The sequence below is a fragment of the Phyllostomus hastatus genome, unplaced genomic scaffold (genome assembly GCF_019186645.2).
Source record: "Phyllostomus hastatus isolate PE091 unplaced genomic scaffold, TTU_PhHast_1.1 phas_contig_210, whole genome shotgun sequence".
Lineage (NCBI taxonomy): Eukaryota > Metazoa > Chordata > Mammalia > Chiroptera > Phyllostomidae > Phyllostomus > Phyllostomus hastatus.
Window position 1 is genome coordinate 19,016,586 of NW_025333737.1, and position 27,521 is coordinate 19,044,106.

The 27,521-nt window shown below is 37.0% G+C and overlaps 1 protein-coding gene and 1 non-coding gene across 11 annotated transcripts in view; one reads left to right on the top strand and one right to left on the bottom strand.

The window, feature by feature from the left end:
- The window catches only part of ACACA (acetyl-CoA carboxylase alpha), a 259,834-nt gene that overhangs the window by 165,305 nt on the left and 67,008 nt on the right, over positions 1-27,521 (bottom strand). For all 10 annotated transcript variants that reach the window (XM_045835837.1, XM_045835836.1, XM_045835833.1 and 7 more), the window contains 11 exons: positions 26,034-26,166; positions 24,581-24,719; positions 19,509-19,618; positions 17,641-17,722; positions 16,607-16,705; positions 14,786-14,892; positions 11,925-12,035; positions 7,306-7,515; positions 4,027-4,197; positions 2,877-3,038; positions 2,368-2,531 (listed from right to left, as the gene is read on the bottom strand). In XM_045835837.1, the coding sequence (XP_045691793.1) occupies positions 2,368-2,531; positions 2,877-3,038; positions 4,027-4,197; positions 7,306-7,515; positions 11,925-12,035; positions 14,786-14,892; positions 16,607-16,705; positions 17,641-17,722; positions 19,509-19,618; positions 24,581-24,719; positions 26,034-26,166 (1,488 nt within the window). The remainder of the gene's footprint in view (positions 1-2,367; positions 2,532-2,876; positions 3,039-4,026; positions 4,198-7,305; positions 7,516-11,924; positions 12,036-14,785; positions 14,893-16,606; positions 16,706-17,640; positions 17,723-19,508; positions 19,619-24,580; positions 24,720-26,033; positions 26,167-27,521) is intronic.
- Positions 15,803-15,932, top strand: LOC123817794. The gene has a single exon (XR_006785508.1). It is a non-coding gene; the product is annotated as a small nucleolar RNA SNORA38 (small nucleolar RNA).

The window sequence follows — 27,521 nt, forward strand, 5'->3', positions numbered from 1 at the left end:
ATAAAATCCTCAACAAAATATTAGCAAACCAGATCCTGCAATACCTTAAAAAGGTCATACCCCATGATCAAGTGGGATTATATTCTAGGGATGCAAGGAAGGTACAATATTCGCAAATCAATAAATGTGATACATCACATAAACAAAATGAAAGACAAAAATCACATGATCCTATCAGTAGATGCAGAAAAAACATTTGATAAAATAGCACCCATTTATAAAAAAAACACTCAGGAAAACAGGAATAGAGGGAGCATACCTAAACATAATAAACACCACATACAAAAAATCTATTGCCAACATCATACTTACTGGGTAAAAATTAAAAGCATTTCCCTTAAGATCAGGAACAAGACAGGGTGTCTGCTTTCACCTCTCTTATTCAACATAGTACTGGAAGTCCTATTCCAACAATCAGACAAGAAGAAATAAAAGGCATCCAAATTGGAAAGGAGGAAGTAAAACTGTCATTATTCACTGATAACATGATAGTATACAGAGAAAACCCTATAGGCTGCACCAAAAAACTACTCAACCTAATAAGTGAATTCAGCAAAGTGGCAGGATAGAAGTCGATGGCATTTTTGTACACAAACAATGAACTACCAGAAAGAGAAACTAAAAAAAAAATCCCACTTACTATAGCAACAAGAAAAATAAAGTACCTTGGAATAAATTTCACCAAGGAGGTAAAAGACCTATACCAGAATACTATAAAACAATGAAGAAAGAAATTGAGGAAGATACAAATAAATGGAAGTATATACGGTGTTCTTGGATTGGAAGAATTAACATAATTAAAATGTCCATACTACCCAAAGTGATCTATAGATTAAATGCAATTCCAATTAAAATACCAAGTGCATATTTCACAAATCTAGAACAAATACACTAAAAATTTATATAGAAACAAAAAAGACCCCAAATAGCCTCAGCAATCTTGAAAAAAGAATAAAGTTGGAGGGATCACTCCATTAAACTGTACTACAAGGCCACTTGTAGTATATTAAAGTATACTACAAGTATACTTGATATCAAACTATACTACAAGGCCACTGTAATCAAAACAGCCTGGTACTGGCATAAGAACAGACACAGAGATCAATGGAACAGAATAGAGAGCCCAGAAATAAATCCACGTCTTTAGTGTCAAATGATATTTGACAAGGGGGCCACAAGCACACAATGCAATAAAAACAGTCTCTTCAATAAATGGTGTTGGGAGAACTGAACTGACACATGCAAAAAATTAAACTAGACCACCAACTTATACTATACACCAAAATAAACTGAAAATGGATAAAGAGACTTAAATATGTCATGATACCATAAAAATTTTAGCAGAAAACATAGGCAGTAAATTTTCAGATATCTCACATAACAATATTCTTGCCATATAAGGATGTGTTGAAAAGGGAACTCTAGTGCACTACTGGTGGGAATGCAGACTGGTGTAGCCACTGTGGAAAACAGTACAGAATCTCCTCAAAAAATTAAAAATGGAACTGCCTTTAGACCCAGCAATTCCACTGCAGAAAATCCTGAAACACCCCATCAGAAGAATATATGCCCCCTTACATTCACTGTGGTGCTATTTACAACAGCCAAGATTTGGAAAAAGCCTAAGTGCCCATCAGTAGATGAGTGGATTAAAAAAACTGTGGTTTTTACACAATGGAATGCTACGCAGCAGAAAAAAATAAGGAATTCCTACTTTTTGGGACAGCATGGATGGAACTGCAGACTATTATGCTAAGTGAAATAAGCCAGTTGGAGAAAGACGAATACCATATGACCTCACTTATAAGAGGAATCTAATGAACAAAATAAATTAATGAGCAAAACAGAACCAAAGACAGAATCATGGAATAGACTGACAGCTGTAAGAGGGGAGCAGGGAGGTAGAAACTGAAAGAAGGTGAAGGGATTAGTCAAAGAACACATAAGAAGGACCAATGGACATAGATAACAGTGTGGGGATTGAGTATGGGAGTGGGGAGCAGGTTGGGTGAAGGTGGAAGGAGAGGGAAAAAACTGCAACAATTGTAATAGAATAAACAATAAAATATTTAAAAATATTTTATGGGAAATAGTATCTTTAAAGCAATTAACTTATAAGCTTATAAAAAATATCTGAAAGCAAAAATACTTGAAAAGCCTCAAACAACAAACAGAAAAACATCTGTCAAACACTGCATAATTTAACACAACATGAATGCAAATGCAATTAAAGATACTCTTCTTCAAAAAGGCTGTCCATATTGGTACTTGTGTAGCAGATGAATGATTCCCTGACCATTCCCACACTTTCATTGAGGACTTGCACAGGTTTATTTTTTAAATGCAATAAAATGCTATTATACTCACGAAATTGCTTCCTCTCTGTTTTCTCCCCAGGAGAAACAGTGACCAAACTGAGAATCAGCAAACTCATGAAGTCCCCCTGCAGCAGCAACACTGAAATAACCCCAGACGTTCTTATTGCTGCGGAAGTTCAGTTCCTGAACTGTTCCTGAGCTGGGCTTAAAACCCTGTTAGAGAATGAAGAATATGAGAGACCATGCTCTGTTTCTAAGGAAGAGGACATTTATATATTTATTGTTTAGGCTCTGTGTTAATCACACATAAGACAGAAATGACGCATAAAAATCATAAAGGCTTGAAAACCAATGTCCAGTGCTACTGAGGACTCGATAGTGACTGTAGTAGGATGAACTGATCGCTACAGCAGTGATCACTTCTTTGTCTGCTCTGATGGAACCTCTATAAATTTCCCTCTCCAGAGGAAGGCCCAAAATATTTCAGAAGTATAACCCTCAGGTACCATCTTAATATTTAAGTTCACAGGGGAAAAAACCTTTTAAGTGATGGGTTACCTCATCTGGATTTTCACTAGTGATCCGAGCAGCAATAACATGGCCCCTTGGACAAGGAACATGAGCAGAATTTTCAAAATCAATGGGAGCATCACCCCAGGGAGATACCCCATACATCATACGAATATCCTTGATTCTGTATAGAGGGATCCCCATGGCAATCTGAAAGGTAATAAAACATACATCACTCATTTTCACAGTACTTTCCTTAAAATGTGGAAGCTATAGATTACCTGAAAGATTTTTCATTTTAGTAGCCACCACCTAAAACATTCTATTTTTATAACCTGTATTATATAATCATTAAAGAAAAAAAAACTCTAAGTTACTTAAAACAAAACATGTCACTACAGAAGTTGCTAAATACTTTGCACTTCTAAAAAAATTCCCCATATTCCTAATGCAATACATGAGTTTCCCTCTATTGTCATTTCTCCATCAAAGGATCAGAATGAAAATATCCAAAGGAAGAGTCAATATCAGTGGCTATCCAAGTTTAGACAGCTAACTATGCTGTAACTATCTGATAATTATACCCACAAACCATTTGAGAAAATAGATAAATAGAGTAAATAACTCTTTAGTTCTTAATAGGAATCCAGCAGGGGTTCTCAATATGAGCAAAGACTATGTTAGATACAAATACTATCAAACTTCATCGTTAGCTATTTCTGACTCCCATAACATTTGTTTCCTGGGCTGAATGAGGAACATAATATTAACACTAAGCACTTTAAACATTATGAAAATAAATGGGTGAGGCCAGTGTTGCCTAGAAAAACCCCAACCACCACTCTGATGTGGAACTGCTTCAATACACAGTACTAGTAAAAGGAGAAGAGGCCAATTACAAAGTTGTAAAGTTTTGCATAATTAAAACACTTAAGTAAAGCATATTCTTTTTAAAGTTTCTATCTAAAATGACAGTTTTTACCAGACATGTCTAGCTAAGAAATAGAATAGTATTCCTAGATTCATACCACATTAGGACAAACAACCCACACATCACAACCCACATTAGCATGAGAGCTGAACACTAGATGAGACTCAGATAGGAGGCGCTCTTTTCTTATCAGACAGGTTAAACCAGTTTTTCAGGCCTCTCTGAGTTCTCTAGGCAACTCTCTGAGCCAAGATCAGGGTGATTCACCTGGAGTTGTGCTGCAGGGAGGTTGACATCAGCCACCATCTCTGTACAAGGGTGCTCCACCTGTAGCCGAGGGTTCAGTTCCAGAAAGTAGAAGCTGCCATCCTGGCTGTAAAGGTATTCTACAGTCCCCGCACTCACATAGCCAACCATTTTGGCAAGTTTCACCGCACACTCAAAGAAGAAAGATAGGAAAACATGAGTGTCTTACTTTGTCCAGCTGGTGGACTGCTGCTTATCTATATAGCCTGTCCCTGACTTAAATATCTAGTGTTTGTAAGAGCCATCGAAGGCTATTAGCCACATTAGAGTGAATTTCACCCTCAGATTATTACAGAAGATCCTAGACCAGTGTGATGAACTCAATTTAAAGCTGGAGAAAAACAGTGTTTCATTTGGGATCACAGGCAACCTCATCCTATAAGTACATGCAAGTAACAAAAAAACAGTGGCAGATTTTTCACTGTGTCCTTATTTCTAGTATTCCTAGCATTCTTCCTAAACGATGGCTGCCCAGCTAGCAACTAGATTTCCCAACCTCTCTTACAGCTGGTGACTAAGTTTTGACCAATGTGATGTTAGCATTAATAAGTGATACGCATATTTCCTGCATCATGTTTTAGAAAGAAGTGCTTATCCTCTGTTCCTCGCTGTTCCCTTCTGTGAAATGAAACACGGTCATGACAGTACCAGCCAGTTTCAGCCACACAGCTGAGAACATACTAAGAATGACAAAACAAAACACAAAGAATGTGAACCCCAACATGGCCTCACGGAGCAGAACAGTCCCACCAGCCCTAACAGCACACTTCAGATTATGATGGGAAAAATAAGCTTCTATTTTATCCAGGTAGAATTTTTTTTTACCTCTTTATTATAACAGTTTAACCTATGCTTTAATCAACATAGAAATTGTTAAGTTCAGGTAGAATCCTGCTATTTAAAAAAATTAAAGTATGTATTGTTGGCTTAGCAATAGGGTACTGGGTAGCTACAACCCAGATACTGCAGACTAGGAACCAGTGGCCTCCTTGTTAGGCATAATTAAACTTTTGCTAAACTGTGTCCTCCAATAACTTGGAACATGGACAACATACCAACTAAGCCCTAAGAAACATAGAAAAAGTCAGAATGTGAAAAATCCAACTGCTTTTGTACTCCTAAACCAGAAAATTCGATTTTCACTCTAAAGCACCCCTGTGTCAAAGATCATAAAAGAGAAAAGGTTACTACATTAAAAAATCTCAGGCTGTGGTTACTCCCACCTGAAGCTGACTAGAAGCAAAGAGTCCAGAAACGCACTAAATTTTGAAGGAACTGTAATTCTAAACAAACCACAAACCTGGCCTTCAGGAACCTATGCCTGATAATTGGAATAACCTTTGTGGCCCCAATCCTGCACCAGCAGGAGGTAAAATGTGAAAGGTTTGCCAAAGAAAGCAGTCTCCAAAGCCCAGTGACAGAGAAAACTACACAAGGAAGAACTTTCCAGAGAACAAAGCCAAGTGCTTTAAGGCGTGACAGGCAAGGGGTTTACTTTGACAGGAGAACCAGTGGCAGTCAGAGGGCTAACTGGGGTATTACTCCACCACACGGCAAAATTCCTGCCAAAAGGATTTGATAACTGCTATGGAGCAATGATTACTATATATTTTTCATTCTTCTTTTTTCCAAATGGGAGTTATCCTGTTTCTATTCCACCACTGTATATTGGGTACATGGGGAAAGGAGGAATGACAAGGGGTAGATAACTTGTCTTTTAGATCACTGGCCCATGAAAACCCACACACACATTTGATGGAAAGGAGTACATATACCTAGTGATCTTGAAGTTTGAGCTGTCTTCTTTGGGGAAGGCTGGTATATTCTAAGAGTGTGAAAAGATAATGGGTAGCCAGAAGAGGATCAGACTGAAGTACAGATTATTAACTACCTTTTAGTAGTTTTTCTTTGTGCCATCCATTTAATAGAATCTCCTAAATTTCAGCTTAGTATATGGCCTCTCAGTTAGCGACTACAATTCCTAACATCCCTTACAGGTAGGTGTGATTGTATAACTGAATTTTATCCAATGGAATGTGAGCAGAAGTGATACATGTGACTTCTAGATCACATTTTAATATGCTTGCCCTCCATGTCCTCTTCCCTCCCCCCAGGCTACAGTACGAACATACTCTTGGGAGCTAGCTTTAACATGAAAATGATGACATCCTAGGACAAGGGTTGGCAAACTTTTTTGGTAAAGGGTCAGAGAGTAATTTTTTTCAGCTTTGTAAGGCATATAGTTTCTGTCACAACTACTCAATTCGGTCATTGCAGTCATAAAGGAGCCAAAGATAATACATAAATAAATTAGCATGGCTGTATTCCAATAAAATTTTATTTGCAAAAGCCGGGGCAAGTTGGATTTAAACTGCAACCTGTAGTTTAGTGACTCCTCTCCTACTGAATGGCAGAGTAATAAATCTAGGTCCCAGGCATCAAACAGAAGACTATATATTTAGCTTATTTGGAATTCAGGAGAAAAAGGATATAGAATATATATCTCCAATAAGATGAAGACTGAGTCACAATTTCAGAAAAGACCTCTAAACTACAACTATTTCCAAGGGACCCTGCAAGACTGCTGAGATTCTTACCTAGACAAAAATACAGAATATATCAATGTTATACATATTTAAAGGACCTTTTAAAAGATAATGAATTTACACTGGCTGGTGTAGCTCAGTGAATTGAGAACCAGCCTGCAAACCAAAGGGTCTCTGGTTGGATTCCCAGTCAAGGCACATGCCTGGGTTGCAGGCCAGGCCCCCAGGTAGGGAGCACATGAGAGGCAACCACACATTAATATTTCTCTCCCTCTCTTTTTTTCCCTCCGTTCCCCTCTTTAAAAATAGATAAATAAAATCTTTTTTTAAAGAGATAATGAATTTAAATTTGTCTGAGGACTCAATGATAATCAGTCTAAAAAAATGGACTATCTGCTTATCATAATCTTGTTAAAAAATCAAATAAGATTTAAAATCTCAAAACATCTCTCTCCTTTATTCCTATTCAAAATAGTACACAGATTTTTTTCAAAAGTGTTAACTAATTTAGAGCTTGAAATGTTCACTGGCAACTCTCCTAGAGGAAAGCAGCAGAATTATTTCTACTAGAAAATAATATAATTTTATCAAAGATCCAGAATCATTGCAAGAAATTCCACTATTCTCAGCTTGGTAAGCAAAGTGAATGAGTTCTGCATAAGAAAACAAAAATTAGAGCTTTTCATATAAATACCTGCTCCATATGTTCAAATACTGCTGGAGTAGCGATAGCAGCAGGTGCCTCTTCAATAATCTTCTGATGCCTGCGCTGTACGGAGCAATCGCGACCAAACAAAGAGATAGCATTGCCATACTGATCTGCCAAGATCTGCACCTCCAGATGACGAGATTGCTTTGCTAGTCTCATCACAAATATAGGAGAGCCAGGGACTTCAGCTTGAACCTATATTAGAAGAGAAAAGAAAACAAATTTTTAAGTGGTAAGCATTTTTTTAATCCTGATACACTGCTTCAGTATCAACAGACAGATGCACAGAAGTGTCAAGAACCATGTTAATCAGGAGAAGTACAAAAGTGAATAAAGTTCATATCCTCATCTATTTTTAAGAGACAGCATTCTCAGTTATATGATCAATATTAATTAATGAATATGAAAAAACATATGAACACATTTAATGTGTTACAAGGGTAAAGAACAAAACTTTTTGAAAACACACACACACATATTCCACAAAAGGGCAAAGGACTACCGTCAATTACCAGCAGCCAAATGTACAACCTGCTCCAGACTAGATGCTCTTCTGTTCACATTAGGGCTATGGCACATATATGGTATTGCTGTAGTCAGAGAACTTTCACTTGCAATTTTGAAGTACATTGTCACTGGACACAGAATTCCATGCTAGCAATTATTTTCTTCCACTGTTTCTACTGAGATGCCAGATATCCATCTTACTGTTATCCTTTGAAAGTAATCTTTTTTTCCAGCTGCTTTAAGATTTTCTCTTTCATTCTCTATTTTTATGGGATAAAGTGGCAGATTCACTCAGATAAGCTTAAACGTAGTTTTCTCTGCATTTGTCCTGTGGGGCTCATAGTGTTTTTGAATCTGTGCTTGGTGTCTTTTATCAATGCAGGAAAATTTTTAGCTATCATCTCTTCAACAATTGCCTCTGTTCCATTCTCTCTCTTTTCCTCTGAGACTCAAAGTATAAAACATTAAATAATTTCACTATATCCCATATGTCTATTATGCTGTGTTTTGCTATAAAACAAGTCATCCCAAGACACAGCAGCTTGCTTAGAATGTCAACCATTTTCTTTGATCATGATGCTGTGCTCATCTGGGAAGTTCTTGCCTGGGATCACGCATGTGCATATCATCATCTGCTGGCTCACGTGGAGCTGAATGGACTCACTCAAATGGCTGATGACTTGTGTGATGGTTTGCTGGTAGGTCTTGGGAGCCTTGACTGGAACAACTGATTTCTACTGCAAGTAGCTCCCTATCTTCCAATAAGCCAGAAAGCCTTCTTCAATTCCACTTTTCAACCCAGTGTTCCAAGAGGATGGGGGCACAAGTTACAAGTCTTCACTAGCTCTAGGCTCTAGAACTTAAATACAATCACGCTGACTCATCTCTCTTTTGTAATTCCTTAGCATAAGTGACCAGATGCATTCAACAGATATTTTCAATACTTTGTCTATGAGATCTCCTTCACGAAGTTCATGAGTTCATTAAATACACTCTCTATCTTCCAGTTTACCTCAGGCAATTGTTCCATCATTATAGACCATGAGTTACCTTTTCTCCAGACTCTAATAATAATTACTACAATTACTGCCTTTCCAGCTTCCACTAACAGTATGTTCACTATTCTCCCAACATTTATTAACAACCTTCTCACCATTTTTCTAGCCTCTACCTTTGAGCCAGCATGAAAGCCAATGCCACATATTTTACTTTTTTTCTTATGACAGAATCACACCTCATATAATTTCTGTATTAGTTATCCATTAATGCCTAACAAACCACCCAAAATTCAGTGACTTAGGACACTGACCACAAATTTGGTGACTGAGGACACTACCTGCACTGGACTCAATAAGGCAATGCTGCTGATCTTGGCCTGGAGCCACTCATGCAGCCGTAGTCATTTGGCAACTTGAATGGCATCAGATGGTCTAATACGGCCTCACTCATACATCTCAAATGTTGCAGTGACTGTCAGCAAGTAGGTCTAGGGAACCTCAGCCGGACAGCTAATCTCCATTTCATGTGGCCTCTCTTTCTCCAGAAGGTTAGACTGGGCTCTTCACATGGCAGTCTGGGGCTCATTCCCAAGGGCAGAAACTACAAGACAACTTGAGGTTTGCTTTGAAACCTATATGCCATTTCTGCCATATTCCATTGGTCAAAACAAGCCGTAAGGTCAGCCAAAATTCAAAAGGTGGGAAAAGAGAATTAGAGTGTAAAGGGATATGTATATATGGATGAGAGGAGTTACTACATGTTCTTTTCTGTATTTTCCATGTTTTACCTCTTCATGCTTCAGTCTGAATTGTCTTCTGACCTATCTTCCAGTCACTAATTCTTTCTACAACTGCATCTAATATACTGTTAAATTCCTCTTTTGACTTCTTAATTTTACTCACTGCATTTTCTGTTACAGAATTTTTATTTCTTTCTCCTTTATGGTTTCCAGTTCTCTGCCAAAATTCTCAATCTTGTCTCTAATTTTCTTGACTTCATTAAGTAGCTACTTTAAAGTCCTTGTTGGGTAGATCTATTATCTAAACCTTCTGTGGGTCTGTTTCTACTGACTTTATTTTTCTTGACTGTTAATCATGTAATTTAATATGTTGCTCATTCTCAATACACTGCTTAATATTGCACTTGAAAAATTAACAGAAATAATTTGAGGTTCTGGATGTTATTTTTCTTTGGAGAGAATTTGTATTTGCTCCCTGTTGGTGGCTAAGGACACTAGCAATCCTAGAATACCTTGCTTGAATCAAGGTTTCAGTGTTTTGAAGTTGAGATTTAATCTCTGTGAAGGCTGATTTATGCCTAATTCATTCCTACTTTAAAAAAAAAGACTTTTATATATTTATTTTTAGAGGGGAAAGGAGGGAGAAAGAAAGGGAGAGAAACATCAATGTGTGGCTGCCTCTCACATGCCCTACCTTGAGGATCTGGCCCACAACCCAGGCATGTGCCCCAACTGGGAATCGAACCAGCAGCCCTTTGCTTCACAGGCCAGTGCTCAATCCACAGAGCTATATCAGCCAGGGCTCATTCTTACTTTTGAGATATAGTTCCTTCAAGATCCCAACCTAAAATGTGAGAGGTTTTCCAGGGCACCCTACTCAGCAAGTCCTAAAATCTAAATTTTATTCTTTAAGTCTTATTAAAAACTCTAGTCAGCTTTTCAACTACTTCTTTCCAAACTAGATGATATCTCTAGAGAAAGAGTGGCTTCAAATGCCAGGCTCACCTCTTTGGGTTTTCTTATATCTTAGCCCATAATTCTTCACTGCCTTGAAAGGTTTCCAATGCCTTATCATGGAGTTTTTTTAAAAATTTAGTCCAGCTTTTCTAATTTGTTCTCAATGGGAGAACTGATTTCAGTTGTTTAGTTAATCATTATTGGAACTTCAAGACTCACATAATATTTCCCAACCTTAGTGTTCTAGTTTCTTCAACTATTTATTTCCATAGTAATAAGTAGTTTTGAAATATCTACAGGAGTTAACATTTCTAAAAATGAACATGCTTTTTCTTTTGCTTCTGAAAGCAAAAGATATTTTCTTTACACTCCATAAGGCAGTGAAATACCTATGAAATTGGAATTATTATAGAAGGTATGTAAAGAAAAAGACAAGTAATATTCCAATTCTGACATTCAGTAAGATAATGTAGCAAACAATATCTTGATCACTTTCTTTATTTGAGTATATCAAATCATGGAAGACCCAGTTCATAGACTTTTTCTCTAATTTAGCCCATGACAAGAAAGCTGAATGATTTAAAATTTTTTAAAATGTTGGGGGGGGGTGAATAAAAGATGGCCAAGGGTACTAGTAAAGGATGGTACAAACTAAAAGATGCTGGGTAAAATAAGAAGAAGTTAAAAGCTAGGAGAGTAAAAAGGAAGAATGTAACCCAATGTGCCTTTTACTGACATCTTTTTCTGGGTATTGGCAGGAGAAAAAAGAGTGAGTCAAGTATATGAGAGTAATTCTGAAGACCGGGAAAAGGAGACGCCTGTCTCCTAATTCTCTAGGATTCTCAAAAGAGAATATTTCTTTGGTTTCCAAAACCAGCCTTTAGTTTGGACATACCAACTGAGGTGCAACTCAGATGGGTAGGCAGAAAGAGACCCTGGGTTTAGCTTTCCTGAGCTACCCTCAGTTCTCATAGAACTTGAACCTGCCGTAGGGTTCCTGTGCCAAGGTGCGGTGGCCAGGCAGGATGGGCTCGGGTGCTAGGCCAGCAAGGTAGATAAAACACATGGCGGAAGCTCAGCAGTGAATTTGAACTAAAGTAAGGTGTTGTCAGTCAGAGAGTCTGGGCCTGACCAAGCCAAGAGCATCCAGATCAGGAGTTAACCATACCACATATGTTGTAACAACAGCAGAAAAGGGGCACAGAAATATAGAAAGGCACTGACTCTTCATTGCCACAAAAAGTCCTATGAGCCATCATACATTGAAGAGGTATCTGAAAAACTAATGACTTTTATGTAAGAGAGAATCATTCTATTTTCTGGACTTCCAAATGATACTGTGAGCTCTATTATGTGTCACTGATACACATGTTAATTCAAACAAAGACAACTTGTACTCTACCTGTCTGAAGAGGTTAGGGAAGTCATCCGCATTATTGACTTTTCTGATTCCCTTTCCTCCTCCTCCTTCTGAGGCCTTGATCATTACTGGATACCCAACTTCCTCTGCTGCCTTCAAGAAGAAAGAGAAAAATGGAAGTGAGTATGGTATTAGTAGGGAAGGAGAACACCGGCATTTTCTCTCTAAGAATGCTATCATTTGATCGGCTTATACATAGTAAAATAGAAGGGGCTTGAAGATATACTATTATGTAAAAAGAATAGAACAATATTTGTAATATTAGGTTGAACTAAGAAAAACTGCCTTTATGTTTAAGTATGATTACATATGCATTCCATACACCCACATATTTAAAAGCAAAAAATGTTGACAATATACATCAGTGGTGATTTATAGGAGAATTATGGGTAGATATAAACTTTCATTTATACTGTACATATTTCTATATTAATAGAATTTCTGATAGTATGCAAATATTCATGTTTACCCATAATTTTTATTTTGAAAAAAGACACAAGTAGCTCATTTAATATAAGCTGTATAGTTTCTGATAACATAGAAGTAAGACTCCACAAATCAGAACTCTCACATATACAGAATTTTTTTCTCATACAATCTTTTTTATAAAAGATAAAATAATCAAATAGCAAAATAAATAAAACTAGTCAGGCAAACTAATTTCCAACATATGCTCTAAATGTGCTTTTCCCATTACAGTATTTTATAATGACCAGGTGATTACCCTACAATTTTTTGAAAAATTAATTATATATCCATTAAGTAGGGAGCTGACTAAATCAAGATATACCCATATAGTTAGAATATTATACAATCATTAAAAGGAATGAAGTGGTTTTTACATTTAATGATATAGACAATGTCCAAATTATGTTAAGGTAAAAAGTAAATTGGAGGAAAATTTAACCAAAAATTTTAAATAATCAAGTCATTATTCACCAAAACATTCCAGTCTTTTCAGGTTTACATTAAAGCAATATCTAAAAAATATGTCACCAGGAAAAAAAATTTCAACTTTTAATTTGTATCAGTAGATTAAGCATGAAAATTTTTCAATCACAGCCTCATTTCTTCTAAAATTAATGTATCTATTTGTTTCTATTCTTATAAATAAAGTTAGCATGATGAGCTCAATCACTGGGTTAAGTAGAGACACACACAAATATGGAAGAGATAAAAAGTAGGATAGCCCACATGATTCAGTAAGTAAGAAGGTAGACCTTTTAAAAATATATATGGCTGTAGGCACAGCTCATTCATTTAAAATGTTAAAAGAATTTTAATGCCATCAGGAAAATGCTTGTACATGAAAAAACAAGCATTAATAAAATATATAGTAAGACCCTAAAAATAATTATGAAAATCTATTAATTAAGGTCATCATTATTAATCTACAAATTGAGAGTGGCTGGAAGAAAATAGGGGTGGTTTTATCATCTTTTTGGGGGGCTTTCCAAATTTTCTACCAGATAATTTTTTAATTCCTTTTTTACTTTTTAAAAAAGATTTCATTTATTCATGTCTAGAGAGGGGGGAAGGGATGGAGAAAAAGGGGGAGAGAAACATCCATATGTGGCAGAAACATCTATAGTTGCCTCTCGCACACCCCAGCTGGGGACCTGGCCTGCAACCCAGGCATGTGCGCTGCCCGGCAATCAAACTGGTGACCGTTCTGTTCACAGGCTGGTGTTCAGCCCACAGAGCCACACTAGCCAGGACTCTACCAGATAATTTTATATCTATAATAACCAGGTAAAAAAAAGGAATTTTAATTGATAAGCAAAATAGCTAAGCTTCTACTCTTTTGCAAATTACAGCAAATAGCATATAGCATTTGTAATTTAATTAGGAATATTAATTCTTATTAAGGACATTGCTGGATGATTAATTTAAATATAAACAATACAGTAAATTAGTTGAGCAGTCAGTGTTCCTCTTGAATTTGTAATATACAAGTCAAACACAAGTAGGGTGTTTTTCTAAAATAGTCTCTTTTCATCATCTACCTGGAGGCATATGTGGTATTTCCAACTAGTTAAAAAGTGAAAGGGGAACAAACTGGAGAGAACTATAAAGGAAAGAAAAGATTACTTTTAAGAAAGGATCTCCTTTTGTTCAGTTCATGTTTTTACATGGATGGACGATAATTATAGAGTAACACTTTCAGCCTATTATGGTTCCGTCACTCACTCTTCCCCAAGGGAAAAATGAGTCAATTACATGATTGGTCAATCTGGAAGGAGGAACTGAGTGCCCATAGCTCAGCCTCTTTCCTCTTTAGAATCAGCCCACTGCACAGAACTTATCCTCTTTGTTTGCTCTGAGTCATACAATAAGCTGAAGAGTAAAAGCTGTTGTAGAAGGAAGTCTGTGGTTTTTGAGCACCACGAGTAACTAGTGAGTGAGCCTGTTTAACTGACATTCAAGTTACAAATCTGATTGTTGCTACACACTTAAGCCATTTTCACCAACATCTCTCTATTCTTAATAAAGCTGACATATTGATCTCTATCTGCTTGGCTTCTTGGTTCTGAACTTAAGCAGGGGAAAAGTGGAGTTTTTGCTGCCCCTCTCCTCCCACATACCCACTAACAGGTGGTGGACAGGAGACTCAGTACTTCCTTGAAGCTCTGACATAACTACCTCAGAAATGTTCTAAGTGAGATGGTTGCTTCAAAAAAAATTTAAATTATTTTGTTATATGTAGGTCACTACTTCACTCTATAAACTGTATCTCCTGATCATACAAGCCTAATGCAATCATCAAACGGGCTCCAAATGGCTATATTTCTGAGCATAATTGGTCAGTTGAAAGACATGACTTCCTGGAGTTATTAACCTACCTTTAGCCCGTCATCCACATCCTTCACATAGCCTTTTTCATAGAGTTCCTGGGGAACATTTAAAATACGTTTTGAAAAATCACTTTCTTGCCAGTCCACACGAAGACCTGCAATAGATAACAGTGACTTAAATGCAGCTATAAAAGCTTCTGTTCTTGTCAATTTTCTGCTATACCTTCTTTAAAATCCTCTCATATTGAGGGTAGATGGGAGAAAGAAGGATGCCGTAACATCCTGATCAGTCCTTGGGGTTAAAGGTATTTATCTACAGCAGGACCTGACAACTCGAGTTTCCAGGAGTATAAGCAGGACTTGACACTAGAAAAATCCAAGAGAGCTAGAAGGAAGCAACTTATAAAAATGCAAGGACATACAAGACCAAAAAACGCACATCAGGCTTCTCACAGCAAACATAGCAGGCAAAATACCTTCAATTTGTGTGTTCAGGCCTGTTCCAGGGCCAGAGATCTGGGAAATAATTCAATCTTTATGAGCCCTTGGAAACGGAAATGGCCGTTTTATTGGTCTCAGCAGAGTCATGATTCCATGCTCCCTGAATGTCCCTGTACTCAGCCACAAGGGAAATGCTATAGCCTCTCCATTCAAACAAAAACAAATTCAGCCTTTTATTTTAAACTGTTTGACCCAGCAGGTCTGGAGAAGATATTACAATCCCCCTGGAGAGCTAGAGTAGCAAGAGTTCAAATCTGTTCAACCTGAAGACAATGGTCACTCCCATTTGGAAGAGGTTTCAGAGTATGTCTGCCCCTGTGCTTGAGTACTAAAAAAAAGGGGAGTTCATACTATTATCAGCTATAATAATTCACATGACACTCTTTGAAGAATTTGTCAAGAATAAATCTTTTTCTTTTTTAATTTATCCTTCTGCATGCCTGGAAGAAAGGTTCACTATTGATCTCATTTTCTACATTAAAGGCAACTGAGAAGTTAAATGGCATTAAACAGGCAAAGCAAATCATCAATACATTGTGGGCTGACATTAAAAACAAAACAACTTCCTCCTACAAAGGCATGTCTGTGGTTCCCTATCTTTGGACACGTAAGAACTGGAGGCAAAGAAATGGGGACCTGGAGAAGTTTGGGGCGAGTTGTTTTCTGCAGGCTCAAGATCAACCATCCCACATAGAGGGGGGAAGAAAAAAAAATACTGGCAGCCCTAACTAGTGTGGCTCAATTGGTTGAGTGTTATCCTGCAAAGCAAAAGGTCACTGGTTCCCAGTTAGGGCACATGCCTGGGTTGCAGGCCCACTCCCCAGCTGGGGTACATTCGAGAGGCAACCAATTGATGTTTCTTGCCCTCTTTCTCCCCCAACCTACCCCCCGCTCTAATTAATTAATTAATTAATTAATTAATATCTTTTTAAAAGCTACTGGCAGGCAAATATTTAAGAGGTGGGTTTTAGGTTTTCTTAGTGATTCAGATCATTTCCCAGGCCAAGTCAAAAGCTTCATTCTGTCTAGGAAATCCATCCCTGAGAAAGATTCTAGTCTACCCAGAGTAGATCCAAATCCACAGAACCGTATGAGTTTTCCCAGAGTTTCTCTAAATTAAATCCCAAGATAACACAAATCACAGTTTAGCATCTGTATACTTGGTACAAAATTTATATTCCTAAGACATGATAAAATCACAAGTGTATTAATTAAGTTTGGAAATACAAGATATGATTAATCAACCTGGATTCTATGTCTTATCAAGGATCCCGACATTTTAAATAAACTTAAGACCCAAGCCACAATCCCAAATATCCCACTGAGTTTTTTTGCATTTCAAAATACAAACAAGAACTTGTTTCTTACCACTGCCACTCCAGGGGAGAGTTGGGATGCCTGCAGTTTGAGCCACTATGGAAGATGCAATCTTATCCCCCAGAGCCCACATGGCCTGGCTTGGTGGACCTAAAAACAAAACAACATTTTGGCCTCATTTCTGTCACATATATTTTGTCTTCCATGTAATTATTTTTGTATTTTTCTTGTCTCCCCTACAAGTCACGGCGATCATAAACTTGATTATGGGGATTACTATGTTTAACTCATCTTTGTATCCTTTATAGAACCTAATGTAGTAGGCTTTTAGTACATAGTAAGAGTTCAGTATATACAAATACAAGCTAAAATAAATTCCTCACAAATCTCTCATTTTGTCATCCTTCATGTTCAACTTTATCAAGTTAACAGTCATTTTTTTAACCAATATCCTAAACTAAGGGCTATAAAGTTTTGGAGTTCAAGTCTGAAATAAAAACATTATACCTTCCTTGGCCTTAGGGGAGCCAAAAAGGAAGATTTAACTTCAATAGTGTTTACAAAGCATAATCATCATTGTGGAAGGTCTCTGAGACAGAGATAGAAACACTTTGAGCCAAGTGACCTCTGTTTCTCTCTCTGCTGTAGGAGAGCAGAAAAGACAGAAGACAAAGCTCTCACAGGAACATAACCTATATGCTTAAATGTGAAGGTGTTGACTCACATATAAGGACACACTGCCAAGGTATCCTAAGTATTCAATTATGTTTGCTACATAAAAATGTTTTCCACATGTTTTCTTAGGTTAATGGCAAAGTTTTTAAAAGCCAGTATTTTGGAAACCAGAGCCTCTTCCATATTTCATGGAAAAGAACCTAGGGACAGAAAACACAATCCAGGTGTAGACACATAAGCAGGGCATAAGAAATGAGGAAGGGAAAAAAAATAATAAAGATGTTATTCTGGGTTGGTGACTGATGGAAATGAGAGAATGTTAAACAGAAGAAAAGCAGAATATAGAATGGAATATGGGCAAAATTGACAGAGAAACAGGAAGACAGGAACAGTATGCCAGAAAGGCTTACCCATGAAGGCGATGCCATTTTTCAAAAGAAGTTCTGGGAGCTTGGGATTCTCAGAAGCATGACCCCAGCCAGCCCACACTGCCTACAAGGGAACACAATATGGTTCATTGTTAAAATTCTTATTTTTTTAGGGAGGGAATTTCAGGGGAAAAGGGGAAGGGTTTACAGGAACAAGTATAAAGGACACATGGACAAAAATGAGGGGTGAGGGTGGAAATGGGAAGGAAGTGGGGAGGGCTGGGGGGCGGGCTGGGGTGGGAGTAAAAGACAGAAAACTGTACTTGAACAACAATTAAAATAAAATTTAAAAAACCAAATAAATAAAATAAAATAATAAAATAAATAAAATAAAATAAATAAAATAAAATAAAATAAAATAAAATAAAATAAAATAAAATAAAATAAAAACCACAATAAACTGTATTGTTCTCTACCAAGACTGGACCCTACCCCATGAGGTACAATAGCTCCACAGCAGCCCAGAATTTAATTCAGCTGCTATGCATAATTCTTGGCAAGCTCTTTACAAAACAGTAAACAGTCTATTGCGGCAAAACCTCTGAAGAGGTCAAAACGAAGTTTAAATTGATATTCAGGTCCAGCTACTCTTATTGCTCTTTAGGAAACTCAACTCATAGCCTTTCAATGAGACTCTATAGAGCCTTTTCTAGAAATACTGGTTTTCTTTCAGGTTCAATTACTTTGGCCACACAACTCAACCTTTATATGTAGTGGTTGAACTGCTATACAAATCAAACTTTTTATTTTTGGGCTTTAAGACACTTTTCAAGTTATTGGGAAGAAATGACCTACTTCTACACCACCATATTCTAGACTAAGGAAATAGGTAACTTTTATTTACTCTAGATGGTTTGAAGGTGAAACAGGTAGAATAATCTCTAAAAAACCCTTTACAAACCTCCTGTTTATATTGTTTACTTGATTTTGACTAAATATATCTTCCCATCTTTCCTTGTCTGTTATATTCCACATAAAGGCATTTGTCAATTTCAACAAAGATCCCTTCTATAAAATTAAAACTTCTTCTTTGGATATCCCTTACACCTAACTGTAAAATGGCTAAATACGTTGGAGTCTTTTCTCTGTGACCACGTGCAGGTTTTTATGTTTATTAAAACAGTGAAGCACTGCAAACCACGAGCTGCAGTAGTTTTCTTTGGCAAGTATAAATATTAGTTCATATATGAACCATAGTGTTGAAGTTCAATATCTTTAAAGTGAAAACTTACTCTGTTTTTCCCTTCTGTCAAATTAAAAAATTTTCAATTACAGTTGACAAACAATATTATATTAGTTTCAGTGTACAACATAGTGATTACACATTTATATAACTTATGGAGTGATCACCTGATAAGTCTAGGACCCATCTGACACCACACACAGTTATCACGGTACTACTGGCTATATTCCCTACGCTGTACTTCATATCCCTATGACTGTTTTTATAATTGGTAGTTTGTAAATCTTAATCCCTTCTCCTTCTTCACACATCTCCAACCCTCCTCCCATCTGGCAACCATCAAAATGTTCTCTGTATCTGTGTGTTTGTTTCAGTTTTATTTGTTTTTTTAGGTTCCACATATAAGTGAAATCATATGGTATTTGTCTTTCTCTGTCTGAGCTATTTCACTTAGTGTAATACCCTCTAGGTCCATCCACATTGTCACAAATGGCAAAATTTCATTCTTTTTTGATAGCTCAGTAATATTCTATAATATATATGTACCACATCTTCTTACCCATTCAGCTATTAAAGGACACAGGTTGCTTCCATATCTTGGCTATTGTAAATGATGCTGCAATGAACACATAAATTTGGTTTTAAAGGACACATTGGCATCTCTTACTTGTACTGGGATCCTTTTAGCAATATCAAGAATTAATTCCACATTTGCATAGTTGTTGTTGTTTGGTCCTCCTGGCACTGGCACATAGTGATCTGCCATCTTAATGTACTCTGAAAGTGCAAGCAAAATAATAAAGAACACATACTTTATTTTCTGAGATATAACAGCAGAGCAAAATTACATAAAGGCCCATCATAAGTAACCACAGCACAAACTGCATTAATGGGGTAATTTGAAGGCCCTGACTTTATTAAGTCGCAGGCACTAATATGCGCTAATCTCATATTTAGGAAGCTCTTATACTAAAACAGCAGTTCTCAAACATTTCACTATGTGACCTTTCTGAAGGGTCTTTGTTATCCCTGTATCAAAAATAATGTGTCTGTCACTTAGAGGCCTATGTACGATTATTCTATTCTGGGAAAAGACTCTGGTCCTGACATCCTTTATCTTTACCTTGCACTGTATTCTGAGAAAGCCTTTTCCTGATGCAGAGCTAAGACAGAATGGGGACAGAGTGGGGGTCCAGAGGGTTTGTAGACCGGCTAAACAGGAAGTTGAGACACAGGAGTCTCCTAGATGTTTGAAAAGGGTTTACTTGGAATGTTGGGAATAATAGGTATTTGAAAGAAACTTTAAAAAGATACCTTCTTTCCCCTTCCCTCACTTTTTTTTCCTCAGTATTCCCATTCAAATTTGTCACCTGATGTCTCTCTCTTCTGTTCTGACAACAACTGTAGCAGAGCAGCTACAATGTGTAGAAACTGCACTAGTAAGTACTTTATATATACCTTATTTCATTTAACACTCAACAGTCCTATATATGATAGGTATTATGAGCACCAAGTTTGTAGGAAATTATGGCTTCCAGTAGTTCAATAACTTGTTCAAGGTCCATCTCCTTCATATATATTAACATTTCTTACATCTTGTTCTTAACTTTTAAAGGCTTTAAGTCCTTCCAAAAGAAAATTCTACTCACAGTAAAATATAAGACCCTATATTTGTTCAAAATAAAAATAGGTTTATTGTTCTCTTTGATTATAAAAGGGAAAGCATGCTAATTATTAAAAAATTTAAATAATATACCAGGATATAATAACACTATTTTTTAAAAGTCAAAATCACCCATTGCCTGCCACTCAGAGATAATCAGTTCATGTTTTAATATCCTAGAAACCATAAATTGTTAACCAATTTAACAATATAGTGTGGCTCTCTTCTCACATTATGACATAGATACTTAGAGTTTTACAGATTATCTATATATAATATGATACAATAGAAATATTATTTATCTCCAATTAATATTAATATACGAATATGTTAATGGTTGACTAATGTTTTCATAGTCCATAATTCATTTAACCACTAACTTACTGGTGGACACATAGGTTATTAATAATTTGGAAAAATATTAAATCAATATAATGATGAATATCCTTATACTATTGTTGAATTGTACCCTTAGGATATGTTCATAGAAGTAAAACTACTGGATCAAATGGTATGCACATTTTCAATGACTGAACCAGTTTAGACTCTCACCAGCAATATGAATACCAAATTGCCTATACTCTCATCTATATTACATGTCACCAATCTTTTAAATTTTGCCTGTCTTATAAATGAAAAAAAAATCCCAATCTACTATTGATTTGGTTTGCATTTCTTTGACTGCCACTGGTATCAAATCTATTTTCATTTGCTTATTGTTCCTTTTTAAGTTTTCCTTTATGGACCACCTATTTGTGTTTTTTGTTCATTTTCTATTGAAGGGTGCTTTTTTCTCATTTTCAAAGGTAGAAACTCTTTGCTGCTAATACGTTTTTCCAGGTTACCATTTGTCTTTAACTTTTCCTCATTCTCTTTTTATTTGCTAAATAGAAATTTTTATTCTTATGTAATCAAATCTAACATTTCTGTAGTTCTGTGGCCCTAGATATGGGAAAAAAAGTTACTTTAGCTGCCAACCTATATCCTACACACACACACACACACACACACACACACACAGTGTCTATAAGGTACTGCTGTCTGAACCAACAACAGTTCAGAATTCTACACAACCAATCCTCTACATTCACTATTGTAGACACTAAAGAGAAGGGAAGGCTTGAAAAGTAGAAAAGAAAGCTTTCTAATTATGTAGCTTGCATTTCTCTGTCATCTCCAAGTTCCCACAGTTCCCACAACTACCACGACACTATTCTAGAGTATATTCACAAATAAATAAGAAAACTACCCTTAAAAGAGACTATGCAATTAAATACTAAGGATTTCACTAATCATCCTCCTCTCCAACTTTTCCAATAACTACCATGAAATAAAAATATGCAATTGGCCCATTATTACCATTCTCATCATCCCTTCACCTACCAATTTTGCCTGTTCCCCTCTAGTCTCAGAACAGGAAGCCCTCTTCCTCTTAATAAGCAACTTTTCTATCTAAGGTTCCTTTTTTCATAATTATTTAAATTGGTAAAATACTTAATGTTTACACTGGATTGCAAGGATGACTGCACAATGGTATGAATTTACTAAAACTCATAGAACAGTATATTTTTAAAGGGGTGACTTTTATGGTATATAAATTATACTCAATAGAGACATTAAAATAATTAACATAAAACAAAGTTTAGAACAAAATGAAAAAATAAAAATCATCCAAGATACTAATTCCTTAATTCAATACCACTGTTATCAATATTATAATCCTCTCTAGGGTTCTATTTTTTAAATAACTTTTAAAGAAAGTATACATTTATATAAACTCTAAGTTAAAAGGCTATAAAAAAAGCAGAGACACAAATAAAAATAAAAAGACCCCAAAATTCCACCCCCATAGATAACTAGTATTGCTGTTTTGTATACATCATTATACCTTTGTTTTCTGACTCTACACAATGTGCTTTTTTCCTTATTCTTATATCTGGCTATTGATCTCCTTATGGCCAATGTTTTTCTTAGAAATTGTGATGAACAGACACTAAGGTGCCTGTCCTCATGATACCCTTCTCCAGATATCCATACTTTAAGTAATCCCCTCTCCTTGGGTGTGACTAGTTTCTGGACAAGAAAATACAGCAAATTAAGGAGATGTCATTTCTGTGATAACATTACATAGGAATCTAACTGATCTTAATACTTTCCCTTGCAGGCGCTGGGGTAAAAGGCAGTCATTTTGGAATGGCCCACGTGACAAGGAGCTGAGCATAGTCTCTGGTCAACAACCAGTTAAACATTCAGGCCCCTGGTCTGAGATCCCACAGAAAACTGAATGCTGCCAACAACCATGGAGCTTGAAAGCACATCCATCTAAACTTGAGCCTCAGATGAGACAGCAGCCCCAATGAGAACTGACTGCAGCTTTGTGATAACATGAAGCCAAAGACCCAGCTAGGCTGTGCCATGACCTACGGAAACTGTGAGATAATAAATGTCTGTTGTTTCAAGCTTCTAACTTTGTGGTAATACTGGTATACAGTAATAGATAAATAATATAGCAATTTCTATCTGTACTTTAAATAAGATGACATTAATAACCATTACTTCTTAGGCTTAGTCTTAACATCATTGTGTCAATATAGAGAGAATATATACAAACCAAAACAAGTTTTAAAAGATAGCTCTTTAAAAAGTTAACGTTGCCCTGGCTGGTGTGGCTCAGTGGACTGAGCGCCAGCCTGCAAACAGAAAGGTCACTGGTCCAAATCCACATGCCTGCATTACAGGCCAGGTCCCCAGCTGGGGACATGCGAGAGGCAACTGTTCAATGTACCTTGCATCTCTCTCACATAGATGTTTCTGTCCCTCTCTCCCTCCCTTCCCTCTCTCTAAAAATAAATAAATATTTTTAAAAATTTTTTAAATAAAAATAAATGAAAAGCTAATGTTATCTGTGGGTACTCTACCTTAGAGATTATGCTTTAGTGATAAAAAGTATGGAGAGGAAAGCCACGACCTTTCAGCTATCCCGAAAGTCTTTATCTACACTCTCAGCTGGAGGACCCACTGAGCAGAGAGAACATGCAGAAGAGCTTGCAGAGTGAAACCCACTTGGGTCCCAAGAGGTCTCTCCCTCAGGAAAAGGGGGAAAAATGCACTCTGGTTCATAAGGGAAACAGCATTTCCTTCCAAACCTTTCCACTTACATATGCTAAAGTACGTGGCTTAGCAAATACTTGACACTTGAAAGGCATACACCTGAAAAACCAAATCAACACTTTTTTTTTAAAGATTTTATTTATTTATTTTTAGAGAGGGAAGGGAGGGAGATAGAGAGAGAGAGAAACATCAATGTGTGGTTGCTGGGGGTCATGGCCTGCAACCCAGGCATGTACCCTGACTGGGAATCGAACCTGCGACACTTTGGTTCACAGCCTGCACTTTGGTGCACTGAGCTACGCCAGCCAGGGCTCAAATCAACACTTTTTGTTAAATTCCTACCTATCTTTACTAAGAACACAGGAGTCTGTGTTGAGGTTAAATATGGCACAATCACTTATGCATATTATTAAGACTTTTTAAATATTATTTTTATTTACTGATTTCAGAGAGACAGAGAGACATTGATTTGTTGTTCCATTATTTATGCATTCATTGGATGACTCTTGTATGTGTCCTAACTGGGCATCAAACCCACAACTTTGGTGTATCAGGACAATGCTCTAACCAACTGAGCTACCTGGCCAGGGCATTTATTATCACTTTTTAAAAGAGAAACCCTCTTAAAAGGATTTCACAGGAAAGCTATCAGTTTGGGAATTCCCCTAAGTTACTATTCTCCTACTTAAAGGCTGAGCTATTCAGTGTTTTATAGTCAAGAGTGATGCTTTCTTTTTTTTTTTAAGATTTTATTTATTTATATTTATTTTTAGAGAGGGAAGGGAGGGAACTAGAGAGAGAGAGAAACATCAATGTGCGGTTGCTGAGGGTTCTGGCCTGCAACCCAGGAATGTACCCTGGCTCGGAATCGAACCTGGGACACTTTGGTTCGCAGCCCGCGCTCAATCCACTGAGCTACGCCAGCCAGGGCTAAGAGTGATGCTTTCTTAATGGTAATAACTCACCTGCATTGGCTTTAAGATCCTCAGGTGTGACCATGACAACAAATCGGATTGCACGTTCATTTCGAAACATCTCATAAGACCACCGACGGATAGACCGCATGCATTTCACTGCTGCAATGCCATTGTTGGCAATAAGAACCTGGGAGAGTGGGGGGATGGGAATTGGAGAGAAAAGTAGAAAAAGCAAGCAATGATAGAGGAAAAGAAGAGAGAAAATTTTTGTAGATCTATCTTTCTCTGAAAAGCCAGATTTTCCATAGGAATTTGTATTCCTAGTCTAGGCAGTTAGAAACTAGCTCCCACATGATCAAAGAATACTTTAAAATGTTAGCTAAGGAAATAATACTTCATACATGCCCACTCAACCTTACTCCTTTCTAACTTTGTTTCTTGAAGAAAAAAAAGCACAGCTACTCAAATCTTGTGAGTTTTTTAATTATTCTACCATATCAATCACTAGGAAACAGAAGACAAACTCAGAGAGATGATGGATTATCAGATAAGGAGTGGAGGAAGACTCAACAGAGCAGTGTTGTGCTCCATTCTCCACTGTAGTAAAACAAGGCGCAGGACCCTGAACGTGTGGAAGGACCCTGCACCAACCACCACCTCTCTCCAAAATGCTGAACCCCAAATGCCTTAGACTTGTAGAGACTGCCTCAGAAAGAATGGTCACAAGAAAAAGAGTAATCAATGACTCTGAGACTACTCTGCAGACAAACCTTTCATCTCTCTACCTGTCTTGCAATCATGTCTCCCAGGATAACAACACAGCCTAGGAGACATATAATCTACCTTTATTGGAGGACTAACAGAAAGAAATGGCTGAAGCAATAGTTTTAGGGGTGGGAATGTAGGTCTAAATCCTTTCATCTTTTAATCACTGTCAACTGTTTCAACCAAGCTGTCCTTTCAGCTCTGACATGGTTTAGATAAAAGTGACAAGAGAGTTACTCGTAATGTTTAAAAATACTTCAAATCTCTTCAAGTATTTCATGTAGTATGTTCCCTCTAAACATCTTGAATACTTGGTGGAAGTCAGTAAGTCACGTGTATCAAACTGTTTAAACTTTCTGTTCTGACGCTCTCTACTACCTCAGCTCTAAATCTAATGCCACAATATTACCTCCATACCACCGCCCCCATGAGCTCAATTTCTCAGAGCCTCTCAGATCAGTGCAGCCCAACCCTGCAAAACCACAAGAGCTCTTAAAAAGAACTTGATGAGCACTGCTTCAACATCTTCATTAGCTGTGACTAAATTATCAGTGGTTAATACACATTATAAAAAATAGTAAAATCATTTAATAGGATGCTAGGGGAAATAGGATAATTTCACATAAAAAGGAAAAGTTTCTGAAAGTCTAAATATCAGTTTTGAGCAAATCTAGACAATAAATTGAGGCATTAATCTCATGTACTTAGGAAAAAAATTCAGCAGGTTATAACTTACCTTCTCAATCACTTTATTCCCCCCAAAACGAGTAACGAATTCTGCTGGAGAAGCTACAGTGAAATCTCTCTGTGAGTCTATTTTCTTTCGGTCTCGACCTTGCTTTACTAGGTGCAAGCCAGACATGCTGGACCTATAAAAACAGAGAAACCATGAAAAGTATATCAATAGGATTTCTTCATGCCATCTATCTCCCCTAGAGACCTGCTTTTCATTGCTATAACGGCACTTTCAACTGCACTCTTATATAGACTGCATGCTGACAGACCACATACTTTTTTAAGTAAAAGAAAGGGGGGGAAATGTTTGCTTGCAGAAATTTAGGGAAAAAAATAACTGTCCCTGAATAATAACAAATAATATTAAAAGACAGGGAAAGGTTGGAATGAAATGAGATGGTATAAATAATAGACTCAGCTGTTAAAGCTGAACACACGATAAGCAAGGCTGTTTCTGGATCATGATTCTGGCATATGGATGACCTTCACCTCTGTATTGCTACCCTCCATCTTTCTTATTAGCTATTAACTGCCTACCAAATGTTTTACTTGAGTATCCCATAGGTGTTGCAAAATCAGTAACTCCAAAACCAAATTCTTTACAAGGCAGCATAATATACCATATTTCGTTGATTTTAAAATGCCCTACAATAATTTTTTTAAAAGTCTCTGAATTTGGCTTCTATAGTACAACTGATTGTACTGTTTATTTAATTGGCAGTACTTTTTTCCCCTCAGTGGTGCAGACCATATTGGTACCTCTAACAATCAATGGTGTTTAGATTAGATGAAATATAGTTCTTGAAACAGCACAAACCTGGGTTTAAATTCCTGATCTGTCTACTTAATAGCTCCAATGAGCTTTAGCAAATAATTTAACCTTGCTCAGCTTCAGTTTTCTCTTTGTAAAATACACACAGTATTTACTGTTCTAGATATTTATCTATTGTCTCTCAACTCCAAGCCCACTCTTGTATGCTCTGCTCTGTGAAAATAGGGTTAAGCCTCTGCAAAACTGTTCAGTTCTGCCAATGGAAAGGCAGAGGGGTTTAAAAAAAAAAGAGAGAGAGAGACTTCTTTTGTGCTTTCCAGCTATTACCAGTATTGTTCCACAGGAACAGAGAGTTAATGCTAGCTTCTAGCATCTTCTGACATTCCTAGGAGGAATCCTGATGCAGGTTGTGGCTCCTTGGCAGGCAGTAAGGCCTAGTCATGCTCACTCCTTCTCTGGCTACTCTCCCTGGGCCTAAACCACCTGTCAGGCCAGGTTTCCTCCTCAGGGATCTGAGTACCAGTTTCTTAAAGCTTATTCAAAGTGGTCCAAGCACCAGCCCCCAAGGCCCTCCTCCAAGTTCTCACCTCTTCCGTTTTGTCCTCCCAGGCCTAGGGGTGGCAACTGCTTTCTAAAGGTATTAAGTCTGGGTTACCTCAACATCCCATTTTTGTTCTTTTATTCTTCTAACATGCAAGTAATCAATTCTCACTATTG